This window comes from Callorhinus ursinus, unplaced genomic scaffold (assembly GCF_003265705.2).
Source record: "Callorhinus ursinus isolate GAN/ISIS: 27379988/994484 unplaced genomic scaffold, GSC_fseal_2.0 scaffold2, whole genome shotgun sequence".
NCBI lineage: Eukaryota > Metazoa > Chordata > Mammalia > Carnivora > Otariidae > Callorhinus > Callorhinus ursinus.
In genome coordinates this window covers 28,988,862-29,008,122 of record NW_027397064.1, presented here as the reverse complement: position 1 = coordinate 29,008,122, position 19,261 = coordinate 28,988,862, and the positions used below count along the sequence as shown (strand labels likewise).

Genomic DNA, 19,261 nt, shown 5'->3' with positions numbered 1-19,261 from the left:
TCCCATGCTTAAAATGGCCATCAAGTTTTATTCTTTTTTGCCTCTGATATCCATTCATTTGGCAAACTATTGGGAGAGTCCATGTCAAAAAAAAAAAAAAAAATCCCTTAAACCTTTCCCCAGGTATTCATGCTTTATTCCTGTAATTATTGCTAAAGCCTTATTATCTCTCCAATTATTGCAATAATGTACTAATTCCTGTCTCAGGGACCAATCTCTATCTTGTCTTACTCTTTTCTAATCGATCCCACATATCACTGCCAGATAAATATTTCTAAACCACAGCATTTATCACCCCACTTCTTAGTGCCAACACCTTTAATGACTCCATTTTCTACAAAACTAAGTGCTTTTTTTTTTTCAGCGTGGAATTTGACGTATCACTCTGAGATTTGATCTCAAGCTGATGGTTCAACCTTCTCTTCTCAATACCTCCCCGTCTTTCCCTTCCTTTCTCCCTGCTCACTAGCCCCTTTCTTTAATATCACAGCCAGTCTGTGTGCCTACAAACCATCCTGGTTCAGTGTCTCTCAGTGCAGACTGTGTTCTTTCATCTGCTTGCCCCCTCTGTCCCCTCTCCTATTTTTTCTGATTGAAGATCCATTTGCTGTTCTTTTTTTTTTAAGATTTTATTTATTTATTTGACAGAGAGACAGAGAGAGAGGGAACACAAACAGGGGGAGTGGGAGAGGGAGAAGCAGGCTTCCCACTGAGCAGGGAGCCCGATGCCAGGCTCGATCCCAGGACCCTGGGATCATGACCTGAGCCGAAGGCAGACGCTTAGCGACTGAGCCACCCAGGCGCCCCTCCATTAGCCCTTCTCATTTCCATCTAAAATCCTCCTTCAGGAAGATTTTCCTGATCCCAGCTTTCCTTCCTGATCCTGTACTGATTTCTTCTGAGCCTCATCAGGAAGTGCCTCTACTTTGAAACTCATGTGAAAGTAGCTTAAAACTCCTGCTCTAGAATACAGTAAATTCCAATGTGGGTCCTGACCTTACCTTGTAGAAATGGTGTGAGGTTTGGCGATTTATTTCACCTTCTTAAGTATCAGTTTACTTATCCATAAAATGGGTCTGATATGTTTACTTTATACTTCTGGTAAGAATACATGGTATAATGCTAGAAGGCCATTAACACACTGCCTCCCAAATAATAGCTTATAATCATTGAAAATATACTACAATTACTACTACCATCCCGTTGCTTTGTATTATTCCCTGTTACCTGTCTTAACCTCCCGCCGGATGGAGAACTCCTCAGACATTGGCCTCTGTGTTTTCCTTGTAGAACTTCCTCATTGGAACTACTCAATTAATATACATTGAATTCAGGTGTATTAAATGAATCCCACCACCATCAATAACAAGTTTTTTGTTAGGTTTTTACTCAGTATATTTGCATCAACAAGACCTCACGATCAAGCATACTTCCATGCCATCAATAAACTCTTCTGGGAGGTCTCTAGTCAGTCCATCTCTCACACTGTTCCATATGACAGACCTGTGCATTAGTGCCTGAACACCTCCAGCTAAAACCTTCTCTCCATTTGTTACCCATCAGCTTCTCTATGGCAGCCGTCTAATCGTGAAGAAAACATGTTCCTCAACCCTACAGGACTTGAGGATATTTTTAAAAGTCTCACTGAGGAAATCAGTTGAGAAAAAAATGGAAAGTTTGAGATAATTTCCTTTTAATCCATAAACTTTCCCTCATAAAGTTCTAATAATCCTCCTAATAGCTGATAGTTATTGAACTTCTTGTATACACCAGATATTGTATGTATGATGTACATGTTATGTCCTCTAATTGTTTTTAAACCAACAGTTCTATTAGGAATTTATCTTAATTTCCCCATTGTCCAAATAAGGAAACCAATACTTTTGGTCATCATTTAAATGATTACTCAGATATCTGACTCAAAGGCACCACTAAGATACACTGTTTCTCTAATTTCATAAGTTAATCATGATTTTCTTCCGAAACAAGAGATGTCCCCCGCCAACCTGTCCTGAGTCCTCTCTTACCCTAAATGAGTAGCTTGTGACTGAGCTTAATAATCTCAATGTTAAAAATGCTGTCCATTTGCCTCGTGTGAGGAATTGGACCTGCAGCTGTCTGCAGCTCTTATATTCTGTCCCTCAGGCTTCATGTGTTTCTTCTGGATGGAGCCAAATGAAGCACTTGGCCGTGGAGTTCCTGCAGAGGAGCTGTTCATGACAAGCTCACTTTGAACCTTTTATTCTGTACCTTCACCCCGAGTTTTGTCCTAAAATCTTAGATAGGTAGCAGCTGGTCCCAGGAATTATTTGAATCAGTGTTGTCAGTTGGATCTTAGGACATTCAGCTTGCTTAGTACTGTTGGACCTGATGTTCTGTGACTGTCCGCTTTGGTTTTCCCGTTGTATAAAGTCAGCTGTTTTGATCTTAGTGACACTTTCAGCTTTTCTTTGCGTAATTAAAGTCTTTTCCCTTTACCCTACATTTCACTTTTTGTCTGTTTTTTACAAGTAGCTGCCGATCTCTTTTTCTTTCCACTGCTAGAATATCCTCTCCACCTGCTTCTTTAAATTTTCCATTCTCAGTCTGCCTCCAAAACATAAATTAATGTGTACATAGCCTGCTTACTGGTCGCTGAAACTTAGTCTGCACTTGGACTAAACAAATGGCATTAATAGTGTATCTCCACATCTTAGTAAAATCTCATTTTATAAGTATTCAAATAATTGTGTCCAATACTACTTGTTGTATTTATCTTTCATGAAGGGTGTATATATATATATATATATATATATATATATATATACACACACACACATACAGAGATTTCTACAGAATTCCATCAGGTATATGGAATGCAAAGGTTCTCCTCCCCCCTCTTAAAATAAGTAAAAATATACAGTCTATGAGGTTTCCTTTTTCAAAAGCTTTTCTTTCCGTTTTGAAATAATGAATAACATTTTATAAAGAACATAGTAAAACATAGCCTGTATAAAACTTGTACTATTTGGGGGCGCCTGGGTGGCTCAGTCGTTAAGCATCTGCCTTCAGCTCAGGTCATGATCTCAGGGTCATGGGATCGAGCCCCGCATCGAGCTCCCTGCTCCGCGGGAGGCCTGCTTCTCCCTCTCCCTCTCCCACTCCCCCTGCTTGTGTTCCTTCTCTCACTGTGTCTCTCTCTGTCAAATAAATAAATAAAATCTTTATAAAGAAAAATTTTGTAATGTTTGTCTATATTAAATAGATTTAATTCTCTATAACTGCCTACATATTACAGTCTACAAAATCAAAAATCTTTTATGCTTTTTTTCTGGGATAATATTTGTATGATAGTAATTTAGCATTTGTCACATGTCTTTCTAGACAAAGAATTGTGACTGCCATGTATATAGATAGCATAAGAGTTTATTCTTTTTTTAATTTTATTTTTACTATGTTATGTTAGTCACCATACATTACAGCGTTAGGTTTTGATGTAGTGTTCCATGATTCATTGTTTGCGTATAACACCCAGTGCTCCATTCAATATGTGCCCTCCTTAATACCCACCACCGGGCTAACCCATCCTCTAAAACCCTCAGTTTGTTTCTCAGAGTCTATAGTCTCTCATGGTTCGTCTCCCCCTCTGATTTTCCCCCCTTTATTTTTCCCTTTCTACTATCTTCTTCTTCTTTTTTTTTTTTTGTTTTTTGTTTTTTTACCATATAATTGTTTCAGAGGTACAGGTATGTGATTCATCAGTCTTACACAATTCATAGCGCTCACCATAGCACATACCCTCCCCAATGTCCATCACCCAGCCAACCCATCCCTCCCCACCACCACTCCAGCCACCCTCAGTTTGTTTCCTGATACTAAGAATTCCTCATATCAGTAAGATCATATGATACTTGTCTTTCTCTGATTGACTTATTCATAGTTTATTCTGAGGTCTCGAAAAAGAGAATATTATAAAGTATGAATGAACCTTTAAATTGCATCCCCAAGTGAGGTCATAGTGTTTTTAAACAAGATTGATTGCTTTAACAAATTATAAGATTTACTTTGAGTGTAAAAATAAAAGATTGATAGTTCCTAAAGAGTATGTATCTGTATAATACATAGAATTTATTATGTTTTACAGGAAAGGTTTTGAGTTGGGTAACAAAATATTTGCAAAATAGACAAAAAAAATTCCATAAAACCATCCTAAAAATTCTTAAGCTGAAATCTTGAACTCTATACTAAATACTTATATTCCAAAATCCTCTGTATAATACATATGAGTGCTATCTATCAGCATGTGGATATTTAATACATTTATTAGGAAAGATTTGTGTTATGCTCTAAGTGTAAAACTATAAAAATACATTGTAAAGGTAGAGATAACAAAGTTTTAATGATTAAACAAGATTTTCATCTTTGTTTTTAAAAGTCTTTAAAACAGTACTGTAACCCTAGAATGTAATGCTCTGGGTTTAGTCTTTCTCAAACAGCTACGAATGCACTATAAATCTGTTATTATATAAAAATTATTGCTTTGTGGTCCATTAAGAGTATAAAACTTTCTCCGCCCATCAGACAGTTTATATTCAGGATGTATAATGCATACCTATATATAGTATTTCATATGTATATATTCATATAATATCTGTATTCCCACACAGAAAGTGTCAAGAAGAATCTATTTTATCCCGTGATATTATCACTCTAAGATTTGTTTTATTTCTGACTTCTACCCCAGGCCTCTGATATAACCTGCTTGACTGAACAAGTTTTAAATATATCAGCAATATCTGAGCAAAACTCATTTGAAATTTATTATCAGATTTGAAATTCCATCATAGTCTACAAATGTTAGAAACTGACATGCTCTTTTTTACAGTTCTTAATGATAATAAGTTTGCAATGAAAACACATTAAAAATAAGCCCAGTCCACTGATGAGAATATATTTGATGTATTTGTTTTAGATTGCTGATAATTCAGAGAGTACTACACGCAGAGTGAATTCATCAGGCATTTTGCTTTCTTACTCTGTTCTCAACTTTCTAGCAAGGAGCCAAAATTTCACCGTTTTCAATTTGGGAACAGAAAAGCATTTGTAGCAGCTGTAGTTCTTAATTTGACATCTAGTTTCAGGTCATTTTCATGTAAATAGGAAACAATAGAGACCTGCTTACAATTTCCATAACAGGGATGCTTGCTTCAACTTTATCATTTTTCCTCTGGCAATTTTATTTTCTCTCTGTGGGATTAAATGAGCCAGTAATTGTTCATGGTTATTATTTTTCATCTTTATAAAAACTTGTTAGTTCCACTCTTTATTACTCAAAGTTTCCCACTATCTTGTATATTTCAGTCATACACACTATCCATTAATGTTTCTAGCTCATCCTTTCCTTAATCTGGAGTAGGTTAGGCGGGTCAGGCTTTCTATTTCTTTCTGTAATACGTTTTCTCCAGGCTTTACAACTTCTTTTTCTACCTCTAAAAAAACGAGGAGGTGAAAATTTAGAATTGTTTCATTGTATACAACCGATGCTTTATTGAAAGGCAAGTCTGAGTTCTGATTTTTAATGCTCCAAACATGCCCATATGTATTACCAACTGGGGCTTCACTGTTGTAAAATATAATTCCGTGCTTTTTCTAATAAATACATATTTTATTTCACTTTTCCTGTTCTGAGTGGGGGGAAGCCTACTTTATGCTTAAGCATAGTTAAGCTTAGTTCCATGTATTTTATCATCTGCACAGTAATTGTCAAGTGTGTCTCAATGGGGAGAAATTTCATTTTTGTGTATATCCTTTTAAATATGTTGATTTATGCAGATTAAGTTAAGTAGGAAGTTATTTTTGTGGGTCGTTATTTCCATTTGTTTCCCTTCTGGTGGAAAAAAAAATAAGAAATCAGTCTTTTAAACATTTTATTTCCTGGATCTTGTGAACATACCAGCAAATCATGTACTCATTTGATTTCATCTCTGCCGTTGAATTTACAGCAGTTGATATAATCTTAGGGTTTTTTTTTTTTTTTTTATGTGGTGCCTTTTTTTTTTTTTTTTTTTTTAAGCAGAGACTTATCTGTGCTCTTACTTTTTTCTGCCCCAGTGATATGACAAGAACAGTGGAGATTTCTGGGGAAGGAGGCCCCTTGGGAATACATGTAGTGCCCTTCTTTTCATCTCTGAGTGGAAGGTAAGATGTTTTCTTTATATCAGAAGCTCATGCTAATGAAAAACTTGACTTCAGCTCATTTTCCCAAACATAGTCAGGAGAGGATTAAATGTGTATCTCTTTTATTCAGACAGACACCTCAGTATATACTTCTGTTGTCCACTTAAGTCTTAGAAACAAAGTCATTTACTTCTAACATATAGTGGAAAAGCAAAAGTATCAATCACAATTTCTGCATTTATAATTAATTATGAAGTATTGTCATTTTTTAAAAAAGATTTGAGAGAGAGAAAACAAGCAGGGGAGGGAAAGTAGGAGAAGGAGCAGGAGGAAACAGATTCCCCATTGAGTGGGGAGCCAGTCATGGCGCTCGATCTCATGACCCTGAGATCATGAGCTGAGCTGAAATCAAGAGTTGGATACTTAACTGACTGAGCCACCCAGGCGCCCCTGAAGTATCTTCTTAAAGTGTTCTTGTCAGTGACACGTAGTAAACAGAATCCTTGAGAAGGATTTTAACATACTGTTAGACAAATATTACAACAGAATCTTTTAATGTTCCAAAATACACTTCAAAAAGTGAATATAGTAATCCAAATTGATATTTCCTGACTCTGCTCAGGTATATGGAACTTAGGATAATAAATATTCTAGCACTGTAAGTAGCTTTATCAGAAGCTCTATGTTTTCATGATTTTAACTGTAATAGTAAAATACCATTGTGCTTTTTTTCTAAAATAAAAGGTAATCAATTAAAAACAGTATGCCACCTCCTTTTGAAATTTTAAAGACATTTTATTACTAAATTCACAGTGACAAATGGTAATTTAGATGTCAGCATTTCTTGAAATTCATGTCCACCTAACTGGATATAAAAGTTGTTTTACTGTTGGAAATTAAAGTTTGTGCCTGAGAGTTAATATTAGTACTATTATAACAACTTTACAAAACTAGTATTAGATATTGTGTCACTGTTCAGTAAGATGACTGCCTTCAGCATTAGATTGATACTGACAAGGGCTATCTTAAAAGGGCTTTTCTTAAAATCAGTTTCTCACTCATGATATGATTTTAATTAATTTGCTAACTTTATTTTTCTTAAGTGCATCACTGAAAATTTCAGGCAGAATACCTTATTTTAGCTTAAGAGAGCAAAGTCCAGAAAAGCCCATTGATTTTTTTTTTCAAGGTCACACAAAATCCAGATCCAATCCCCCTTACTCCATTGCTCTTTCTAGAGCAAAAATTTCCCAAAGGTTATATAGTATTAATTTACTGGTTCAGAATATTTATTCAATTTAGTCTGCCACATAGCGGGGAGAGCAGATTTAGTCATGATATTTTGGTTGGCATCATTTTCAGCAGGTAGCCACCTGCTACCTGTAATTGCAAAGTCATCACCTTTTTTTGCAAATAACATCTGATGCCAAGCTCTTGCTGGAATGAATGTTCTCTAAAAAGAAATGAACTGAAAAGCCAGTGGCTCTTATTGTTTCATTTCCTGTATGTGTTAATAAGCGTGTTTATAAATGTTACGGGTTATGTCCCAGGACAAGCTGAGGTTGTTTTTGATAGACAGGAAGAGTATTTACCCAGTTGTCATGAGAAATTCTAATGGCTTTTGGCAGAAGTGTACTGATAGAGCTTTGTGAAATACCAGAGCGGTTAAATTACCAGGCCCTTTAGTTTAATGAAGCCGGAATAGAACACAAGATCATCCCAATTTCCAAAACATGAAGAAATGTACAATGTGACAGTCGCCATACTTCACTTTCAATAGTTCGGAAAACTAGTTGACCCTGTAGATGAGAAAGCACCTTCTCTTACGTCAAATGAGAGAAACACACTAAACTATATTGATTTCTTCCCTTCTCCTTCCTGGCTCTGATTTCTAGCATAAGCCTTGAAGAATAGAAAAAATGTTAGACTTGTATTCAGAACAATTGGATTTGAATCTCAATGTTCTCTTTTATAACGTTGAGCAAGTCCCCTAAACTTGCCTCTTGTGAATACCTACTTCACATCAAGTTTGTAGGGATTAAATGACATTAAAAATGTGAAAACTCCTTGTAAAGCACACAACGTATGAATGTGTAAATTTTCAGTATTATTAATATGGCTAAAACAAAAAAGCCTGGTTCAGAAATGAACTTTTATAAGTTCATGGTCAGCTGTTCAGTAACGTGATGAAATAGTTGTATAATTTTTTTTGCTCTCCATTAGTATTATAGAAAGGAAATTTAATTAAAAAACATAAAAATAATATGGAAGTGGAGACATGAGCCAATAAAAGTTAAGAAGTAATGAGTACAGGCTGAAACAGCACACTTAACTCAACCCATGTGTTTAGATGCAACTGAGTATAGAGCATGTCAGACAAGTGTCTGACTTCATAACACCATATGGTTTCAGTGTGTGAGCACAGGGGCTTGAGGGGGTGAGTTAAGGTCATAGTGGTATACTTAGTTCTTAATTTCCTTCCATTTATTGGTTTGTGTCATTATTTTAAATTAGAATTTACATTTAATTCTTTACTAAGACTACTGTAATTGACTTTGCCTCCAATTTATATATATATATATCTATACACACACACACACACACACACACACACATATGTGTGTATATATATATATGGGTTTTTTTTAGAGAAATACTGCCACACCTGTTGTTGAATAGGAGATGTAATCTCAGAATGCCCTGAGTACAATATAGTGGCTGCTGTACTGGTTAAGGCTTCAGTAGATTCATTAGGTACGACAGCATAGGGTGTTAAATGCCACTTGTATGGAGGCCCCTTGGCTTGTACATAAGAAACAAAACAAATATACAAAAAAACTGAGTTCCTGCAAGTAAAAAGCAATTTTATTTCATTGACTTTAAAAAAAAATTAAGGTACTTTTGTTTTAGAATTAAAAGCATGAAATCTGACTGTTTTTCAATAAAGATAGCATAATATACCTTAGTTTCCTAGTAAAGACAGCTAAATATGACAGAGAAGAAGGAAGGGATGGGTGAGGAATGACACGTAATGTAAGGAGAGGCAATGTTTAGATAAAAATGCAAAGCTGGTAGAATGGCCAAGGCCTGTGATGGGAGAGCAGAAGGGGGCAAGGAGTGGGTGGGTTAGTGTCTACATGATTATTAGAAGAAAAAGAAGCAATTCTGTGGGGCAGTGGGTTTCAGTCTCTCTTATCACTGCTCATTAATGCGAATTAACTGGTTCCTCTGAGCCTATAATTCCTCATCAGCATTAATCTTTAACTCCTAGGGCCTTGGTCCCAGACGAGACCACTACCACAGCCCACCAGTTTGGGGGCAGAGAGGAAAATGAGAGATTCTTTTCTGAGCCTTCTCATACTGGTCTGGATGAAATCAAACTGGAGGGAATCCATCCCTCTTTATGGAATAGAGAAGGCAGGAGTGGTTTGTTGCCAGGGACCAAACTAATAAAATCAGTCAGTTTTACATTTTACCAAAATTACCTCTGACACACGGGTTTTACAGTTGAGCTTATTCTGTCAATAAATTTTTCATGGAAAGTTAGGTTATTTAGATCAGTGAGGTTCACATAGCATACTCCAGCTGTAATATGCCAGCTAAATTGCAACCCAGTGGCCTGAAAGAATTAATTCATCTCCCAAAATGTGAAATTAAATCCTAGGGAGTAACATTACATGACTGATGATGTACTGAATTAAATTAAAGGAAGACTTGAATGCTTGTTAAAAAAATATCACTTACATAAACTAGTTTATAACCACATGTGAGCCTCCTAATGGATCATATTATTGTGAATCCACCATGACAAAAAAAAACCAAAATGTGAACTATTAGAGAGTTGTTTAATTTAGGAAAGAAACACTATTTTGTTCTATTTCTTCTTCTTTCTCCTCTTCTTCTTCTTCTTTTGCATGTCCAATAGCTCAATTTTTAATATTACGTTATACTAAGGTAGGATTAGTATTTCAAAAATATTAATTTGAATCTCAGATCCTTTATCAAATAGTAGCTTTGGCCCCTTTCCTCTTCCACGCAGAATATGATCAATTTACTAACCTCTTATAGGCAAGGCAGCCGAACACTGCCCCACACGCTCGTGCCTCTGACCCTGAGCCTTCCCTACCACAGGGGGCGTGACTCACTCTCTCCTGCATCAGCACACTGTATTCATCGGAGCAGAGACCTGAAGACCACCGCAGATGCCCCTCCTCTTGCCATCTTCTGAGGACAGGGGCTCATTAGATGAACAGGGGCCCTGGAGGCAGAGGCCCTACTGTGTGGCTGCTCCAGACAGGAAGACAGTTTTCTCCTCCACTTTCTTTAGAGACAGCCTTTTCTCCGTGGCTGACCCTGTAATTCACCTGTAAAATGCTCTATTTTATTCAGATCAGAGATTTAATATGAAGGGGCTGTGTGATAGTGTAGGAGGCCTGTATGCAAAAAAGAATGACAAAGCAGAAAAATAAGAGGCTGAGGGGCAGGAGGTAGCTGTATCTCCCACGCCCAGCAGATTCCTCCTAGAGGACATATCTGTCTGTCTTATTCTGAGGGCATAGCTAGGACCCCTGACAAGCCACAAGAAGAAGGGAAATCTCTCATATGAGAAATAGCTAAAATATATACAAGTTTGGGTGCGCCTGGGTGGCTCAGTGAGTTAAGCGTCTGCCTTTGGCTCAGGTCATGATCTCAGGGTCCTGGGATCAAGCCCCACGTTGGGCTCCCTGCTCAGCAGGAAACCTGCTTCTCCCTCTGCCACTCCCCCTGCTTGTGCTCTCTCTCTCTCTCTCTCTCTGTGTCAAATAAATAAAATCTTTAATATATATATATATATATATATATATACACAAGTTTGATTTCTTGGTATAGATACTACTAAAGTTCTTGGTGTAAATACTACTAAAATGCAACAGAATCACATGCACACACCAGGCATTTCATTATTGCTGTAGTCTTCTTTCTTCTGCCTTTTTTCTCAACTCCCCCTCTCCTGACTCTCAGTGGCAGCCACAAAGCACCAGGAGCCTCCAACTGTCCTCTCTGAGTCTTGAGTCTTACTGGTTGAAATTGCAGACAGGTCTTCCCCATGCCCTGCCCGCATCATGTCTCTGTCTCCCTCAGAAGCAGTGAGTGGTGGGTGTGCTGCTCTAGTCTGATTAGATAAAGTCCAGCAACTCATGTTCAAGGCCCCTCTGCATGGCTCTGGCTACCCCAGCCAGTGTGAGGTCCCCACACAAACACACAGGGTTCAGCCTGCCCCCGTGTATATTCTCTCTCTCCTCCTATCCAAATCCTACTCATTCTTTGGATCCAGTGTACATCCCACTTTCTCCCCAGATCTCCCATTCCTCCCTCCTGAGCATTGGAAATGCCCCACATGTACTTGATTCAGGGGCACTAACTAAATGGGACGGAGCTGCCTTTTAAACTGAGCGATATGATCTGTGCTTAAGTATTTGCTTCTTAAAGTGCAAATTACTGGAACAGGTAGTAGGATTGCAAAAAACTCTGGTGAGTGTCTGCTCCTCTTCCATCATTAAGCTCCAAGTTGTCTCGGCACCCACTCAAACCTATTACAGTCAGCCTGACACCCTTCTCCAAATCAGACACCTCTGTGTCCTCAACTCCATTGAGCTGTGGTGGCCTTTTCCAAGAATACTGCAGGCATGGCAATGGAGGCCTGGCTCAGTGTACTCTGGGTCGGTGTTTATGTGTGTCTGTCTTGAAGGTCTTTTTCTCTTTCACTGGATTTTTTTTTTTTTTTTTTACTAAGGATTTAAACAACAAACAGTTGCCTGAATATAAAGCATAATTTCTTTCATAAATAGAAACCAATACTTATTTCTGAATAGTTGCGAGTAGAGAAAAAATTAGCATATTATTATTCAGTAATTCTGTTTCAACCTAAATTTTGCATTTAGGATTCTAGGACTCTTCATCCGCGGCATTGAAGAAAATAGCAGGTCCAAGCGGGAGGGACTATTTCATGAAAATGAATGTATTGTAAAAATCAACAACGTGGACCTTGTAGACAAAACCTTTGCTCAGTAAGCATTTTTTTTCATTGTTTTATTTACCGTATTGATTTCTGGCATACTTATAATCATTACTAAGCTCTTGATGATCAAAATTGTTGTTAGAATATCTGGTCAGTCCCCTTTGAATGACCCCAGGACATCCATTTTCAAAGGCATCTTAGGTGTTAGCATCCGCAAAGGTGGCCTGCACATGTCCCTGGCAACCCCAAGAATAGGAAACTGAAGAATACAGTAAGCCTTACCGCCTGGTTGTCTGTTTGGATCATCCGTAGATGGGTTTGTTTTGCTTGGGCTGTGGGTCAGTTAGACTGGTATTTAACGACTCTTTTCACAGTCTGTTAGTTCAGCATATTAATTAACTAGCTTTGTGTCAGCGGTCTTCCTTAAACTAAATGTCTGTGAGAGATGCCTGTGAGGACTCACTGAGTAATAGAAACAAATAAAAAAAATTAAAATATTCTCCCTCAAGTAATCATTTTTCTGCATGTGCAAATGTTATGGGAATAGGTTCTTATAGCTAAGAATTAGAGTATGCAGCAGTCTGATGCATATTTTTTTAAATGTATGTTGGCATTGCAGTGGGGCTCTAGAACAAGGGAATCAATGCTAATTAAGACTCCTTAGTAATGACCACAGCTTCTCTTGTTTCTGACCCAACAAGGCATCATATATATTCCTCTGTAACCATTCTCTGTCGATATTTGTATGTTTGGTTTTTGGGGGGTGTGGGGGGGAGGGTGAATGGTTGTGAGTGAGAAGGGCTGTGGGCACTGGCTGCTTAAGTGTGGAAAGAAATGAAAACTGAAAAGTCTATTTCTTCAAATAATAATACCACTGTACTTTTTACAAGGACTTGATAGGTATGCAAGGTAGAAACTGAGGCTCATACAAATTCAGTTTGAAGGCAGTGTGGAGTAAAAACTGACTCCCGGGGCGCCTGGGGGGCTCAGTCGGTTAAGCAGCTGCCTTCGGCTCAGGTCATGATCCCAGGGTGCTGGGATTAAACCCCGCATCGGGCTCCTTGCTCAGCAGAGTTCCTGCTTCTCCCTCTCCCTCTGCCTGCCTCTCTGCCTACCTGTGCTCTCTCTCTGTCAAATAAATAAATAAAATCTTTAAAAAAAAGAAGAAGAAACTGACTCCCAGTCAGGGGACTGACCAGAGGAGTTGGACTGCCTCTGTGGGATCTTCTTGCCCTTCCCCTACCAACATGGAGAGTAAGCAGTTCATTCAGTAAAGTTAGGGGCGGGGGGGGGGGGGGGGGGGGGGGGGGGGGCAGATAGTTGTTGGAATTATGATTCGTTATTATTTGATGTGGCTGCTACTGACAGAGACCTAAAATAGAGGTACCTTAAACAAGATTAGTATTTTCCCCCCTAAGGACAAATAAGTGTGGAGATGGCAGTCCCAAGGTGGTGTGGCAGCTCCACAAGCATCAGCAAACGGGGAGTCTTCCCTCTTTCCCTCTTCCCATCCCTACTAAGTGGCTACTCTCTTTAAGTTGTGTCATGGTCACCAGATAGCTGCTGGGGTTCTGAGTTTGGAGAAATGGGAGAAGAAAGAACTTTCTGGCTCCCAGCTTTCCTGTAGCCCTTCTATGTAAATATTGGCAGGAAAGGCTGGGAAAGGTAGTTGTTTTCCATAGTCATGAGGGGTAAGGATGGAGAGAAATGGTAATAGGAAATCTGAGGAAAAAGACCAAGTGCTAAGACAAAAAAGTAAAAAATACAGGTACTCTATAATAGAATAAAGGGAGGGTATATATATTGGATTGATAATTCACTATGACATTGGGCACAGCCAATACACCAAATATCATCATGAGGAAATGTTGGTGTCAGAATTGAAATGCTGGAATACAACGCATTTTAGAGAGGACCTGTACTTTAGAACAAAGCCCTAAAAGGGAACTAACTAATATTCTGATCAACACTACAAAAGGATTTTTTCCATCCAAAATTAAAGTTTGCTTTTATACTTAACTTTAGTAATGGCTTCTGGATGGATTTTCAGATTTAGAAATACTTAAAAAACTGTGGGTCATTGGAAGAGTTAGCTAATCACTCTGAGCTTCAGTTTCCTCGTTTTGCAAAAGAAGAGTGAATTGTCCTGACCTAAAACGAAATGAGAAGATTGAGGAAGTTGTTAAAAAGATTCAAGGAGAGAATTGTGCGAGTTATTAATGCATGTGGAGCCCAGTGTCAGGGCGCCTGGTGGGCAAGTCATAAGTGGTAATTAGTATCTAGTTTGCAGTCATCCTGGTGGTAACAGTGACAGTTTTCCCCATGCTTATGCTACTGTGCTGTTCCTGTTGCCACGATGCAGGGCGCTTTAGTGGCGTGCTAGAACGTGTTATTGTTACATATTTACTAACTCTCTTTGAAGGGCTCAAGATGTCTTCCGTCAGGCGATGAAATCTCCCAGTGTGCTCCTCCATGTGCTTCCACCTCAAAACCGTGAACAGTATGAAAAATCAGTCATTGGACCACTTAACATTTTTGGTAACAACGATGGCATTTTGAGAACAAAGCTGCCGCCTCCTGTCCACGGAATATCAGGAATAAAAACCATAAATCTCACAGGAACAGGTAGTCCTGAAGAGGATGCATTGACCTCTCTGCAACAAAGCAAGAGCCCCCGGGTACCAAGACTGGGTAGAAAGGCATCCTCTCCCTCACTCTCCCCTCTCATGGGGTTTGGCAGCAAGAAGAATGCAAAGAAAATTAAGATTGACCTAAAGAAAGGTAATTATTAAATTATGCTTAATAGCATTCTATTATTGTAACATGTAAAATTGGTTAAGAGAAACACATTAAGGCTAATTTCGTTAATTCTCCCTTCACTTAATTGTATCAAAGAATAGATTTAAGTAGGTAACTTAACTCTCTTGAAATTGTACTGCTTTCTTATTCTTTTCTTCTGGAGAGTATAGATTATTTGAAACAAAAAAAAAATGATAAAGACATGTTGGGAAATGGAAAGAACCGTTACAAACTTGAGAGAAACACAGTACTAAAGAAGCACTGAAATTCATCTGAACCCTATTTTGAGGAAAATTAGTGATTTTTGTAGCACCCTTAGGTCAAGTCTAAAAAGCACATATTTGTTTCTAGTTCTCTAAGCCAGTTTTAAACCGGCAAAACATTTAGTCCTCAAAAAGCAAACATGTGATAATTATAATTGATAATTATTATATATAATTATATAATTGAAATTTCACTAATTCAGCATTACAAGCAATTTTTCAAAACATACTTAATTGCAAAAGCATGTATAACCTTGTCTTCATCTTTTCCAATTTTCTATACATTTCAAACCCAGATCAATGAGACTAGGACATGTGTGTACATGCATTTTTATGCAACATTATATATACATAAGCCTTCGTGTACTTCTGTGCTTTTGTTTATTTGTAACCTCCTGGTAATCCCTTCCCCCACTTCAACCTTCTGCACTCTGATGTGATCTTCAAGACTTAAATTTTTGTCTGAATTAATACAGAATTTAATGATCACAAGGTAGTTTTAAAATAGTTATGAACATATATAAAAAACAAATAACGTGCACCTTTAATTAGAGTATAGTGGTTATTCTGAAAGATCCTCTGGTCAGAGTTTTCTCCCCCTTAAGAATTCTGTACTGACTAGGAGACACAAATTTGCCTGTGTGCTTAAAAATTAGGCTTTTTTTTTCTTTTGAAAGATTTATTTATTTATTTGAGAGAGTGAGTGAGCATGCTCATGTTCGTGCACAAGCAGGGGGAGGGGCAGAGAGAGAGAGAGAGAGAATCCATAAGCAGACTCCCCACTGAGCACGGAGCCTGATGTGGGGCTCGATCCCAGGTCCCTGAGATCATGACCTGAGCTCACCTAACCAACTGAGCCATCCAGGCACCCCTAGGCTTTTTATGTAAATGTATCAGTTATGTTTTTTGTACAAATTATCCAGCTACCTATAAGACTTGGGGTTGAGTGCTTTGAGGATAGATAAATCAGACACAGAAGGTAACCTTAAGAATGCATCAGAAAGGGGGCAGCCTGGGTGGCTCAGTTGTTTGGGTGTCTGACTCTTGATTTCAGCTCAGGTCATGGTCTTGGGGTTGTGGGGTGAAACCTCGCATCGGACTCCTCGCTCAGCGGGGAGTTTGCTTGGGATTCTCTCTCTCCCTCTCCCGCTGCCCCTCCCCACCTCTCTCTCTCAAAATAAATAAATAAATCTTAAAAAAAAAAAAAGAATCCATCAGAAAGCCTTGAATGCAAAAATAAAGAATATGCCATCACAGCTGTACTTCGGGAAGATTATTCTGACAGCAAAAAGGTATACCAAAGAAGAGATCAAACAACAAAGGATCAGTAAAGGATATGTTGCATCCTGTCTAAATATAATATGTATGCCTTGCCTGCTGACTAGATATAGGAGGGGAGAGAGAGAGAGGAGATGCAGGTGGCTCGTTCAATGGAGATACCATTACTAAAAATTAGAATTTTTTGTAGATGAGTATATGTGAAAAGACCAGGATCTGAATTGGAGAAGGAGATTCATAGTGAAGTTTGAAATGCTGGTAAAAGTGTGTGCATGGTCCTAACGAAGAAGCTAACACCAGAGAGATTAGGGCCAAAGAGATTTAGGTGTCATCCATAGGAAGATGGCAGTTGGAGCCAGGAGCTGGCCAAGGCAGAGAATCTAGAGAACAAATTGTTCTAAGGCAGATCCTTGGGGAATATCTTTGTTCATGTGGGAGAACAGTAAGAGAAGAGTGGTAGACATGATGTGATCAGAGAGGTAAGAAAATAATCAGAAAATAAAGGCATGAAAACCAAAGAAGGGGCCATTAATTTCAAGAGAACAATTGGTGAGAAGTGTCAAGCTAGTGAAAGGGACAGATCAGAAGAGGAAAAATTAGTGGATGTGGTCATGGGTAGGTCATTGGTGGTGGAAGACTGAAGAAGTAAGATTGAAGTAAGGATGCTTTAGGGCAGAGATCTTTGAGCATACCTTCAGATAAAGTGAAAACCACATCCTCGGAGAGAGAGAGAGATTGAGATGCAAGAGAATGGGACAGCAAAAGTGAGGGAGGGAGCGAGGGGATGTAGCACAGGAGGAATTGAGGCCCAGGTCGGGGGAGCTGCAGGGTGGCTAGCTGAGTGAGTGCCTGACAAAACTCATGTCAGGTGGCCTTCGGCTGCTCATGGTTTACCGAGAAATCAATCTCCTGAGTTTATGGATAACATGTGGCATTTCTTCTGGGGCCTCAATAAACGAAAGTGTTACACATCTGCATTGGGCCCTAAATTCACTTTGAAACCATCATGGCCTGTCAGGAACTATAATCTGTATTTGCAACCAGAACAACTGAAGTGAATTTAAAACATTTGCTGGAATGTAAATATTTTACTTATTCTACATTAGTCTAAATTAGGTAGACTCGACTATAAGGTTTCTACTTAAGGTGACCATGCATTTTCCTGGTCTTACACACTAGGCCCTGAAGGACTGGGTTTCACTGTGGTTACCAGAGACTCTTCCATACACGGGCCTGGTCCCATTTTTGTAAAAAACATTTTACCAAAGGGAGCAGCAATAAAAGATGGCCGCCTACAATCAGGGGACAGAATTTTGGAGGTAAGAATTGGAATTAATATCCTCAATAAAATAGCCTTGGGGCTTAAATAAATATGTTAATATTTATATTTTGAACATAATATATTGAAAATTATCACTTGTAGACAAGATAAGGACTTTAATTGTAAAAAAAAAAAAAAAAAAACAACAACAACAGTTAACGGGAAGCCTAACTTCTAAGTTCCCCATAAGGCCAGCAATATAAGGACAAGTAACACTGTAAACTTTTCCCTATCTTCTCTGCCTTACTTCCACATCTTAGGGTCCCTGTGGAATTTGAATCAAATCTAGGAAGTCATCATAAATGCAGTTAGGGCTAAGAATTTCAGATTGATAGCCAAACTCTGGTAACAGTTTCTTTAAACTTCTCGTAGGGCTGGGCCAGCCTGTCTCCGGTTGATCTGTACCTATAAAGAAGTATTTGGAACTACCCAAAGCGAGAGGCTCCCCCCCCCCCCATGTATTTTTGTTTGGTAGCATTGTCTTCTTGGCTAAATATATATTATCAACTTACCTTTCAAGAAATCTTCCTCACTGAAACTGGCTGGTACAATTTAACTTTTTCATGGCATGGAAGTAACACTATACATTTTTATATAATTCTAGATTTTGAAAGAAGATGTATCAAATGACTAATATAGCTCTAAATTATAATTTCTAATAATCTATGTTAACCAGGAGACTATAACTTTCTAAACATGAAGAACACTGTTAAATTATAACAAAAGACTTTGGCTGCCAAAGGAATTTGCCGTGTGATTATGGTCCATTTTTTGTTTTTTGTATTAGGCAGAAAATGTTTCCAGGTCAGCATCTGAAATCCACTTCTTTTTAAGGAATTATTTTCTGCTGTCAGTTTGATGTCCCCCTCATAAGAATATGATATCTTAGGAGAAACTGCTTATACTTATTACTGACGATCTGAAATGATCTAGCACCATAATAACGATGGCCAGTGTAGTACTGGTCCTTTGAACATAGTTGGTTTGGGTCCATGTGTTCAGTTTTCATCTTTTCAGAGCTTTATTCATTGTAGGAGCCCACTTGCTACTTACTTTCAGAAATCATCTAGCATAGAAAGAAGATGGGGAGTGTTATAATCTGTTCATATGATGGCATCCATTAGGTAAATGGCAGAGATGTCACTGGGCGAACTCAGGAAGAGCTTGTGGCCATGCTGAGGAGCACCAAGCAAGGAGAGACCGCATCACTGGTCATCGCCCGTCAAGAAGGAACTTTTCTTCCCCGAGAGCTGGTAATGTTCAGGTCACAGTCTCACTGAATCTTCAATGCAGAGTTTTTAATATACTCAGTAAATTCATAGTGGCTGAGAGATGAGTTCTAAGTCACAGGTTTCATTTGTAACAAGAACTGAATCACACTAAGAGGTTTTGTTTGGTCCCATTTGGGGGTGTCATGGCTTTACAGTATCAATGCAGCGAGTTGGA

At 38.4% G+C, this 19,261-nt stretch overlaps 1 protein-coding gene across 9 annotated transcripts in view; it reads left to right on the top strand.

Annotated features, from left to right (window-relative positions):
• Positions 1-19,261, top strand: part of PARD3B (par-3 family cell polarity regulator beta) — a 1,017,627-nt gene that overhangs the window by 546,261 nt on the left and 452,105 nt on the right. For all 9 annotated transcript variants that reach the window (XM_073879629.1, XM_073879634.1, XM_025892834.2 and 6 more), the window contains 5 exons: positions 6,091-6,177; positions 12,078-12,203; positions 14,577-14,935; positions 17,674-17,813; positions 18,940-19,068. In XM_073879629.1, coding sequence (XP_073735730.1) covers positions 6,091-6,177; positions 12,078-12,203; positions 14,577-14,935; positions 17,674-17,813; positions 18,940-19,068 — 841 coding nt within the window. The remainder of the gene's footprint in view (positions 1-6,090; positions 6,178-12,077; positions 12,204-14,576; positions 14,936-17,673; positions 17,814-18,939; positions 19,069-19,261) is intronic.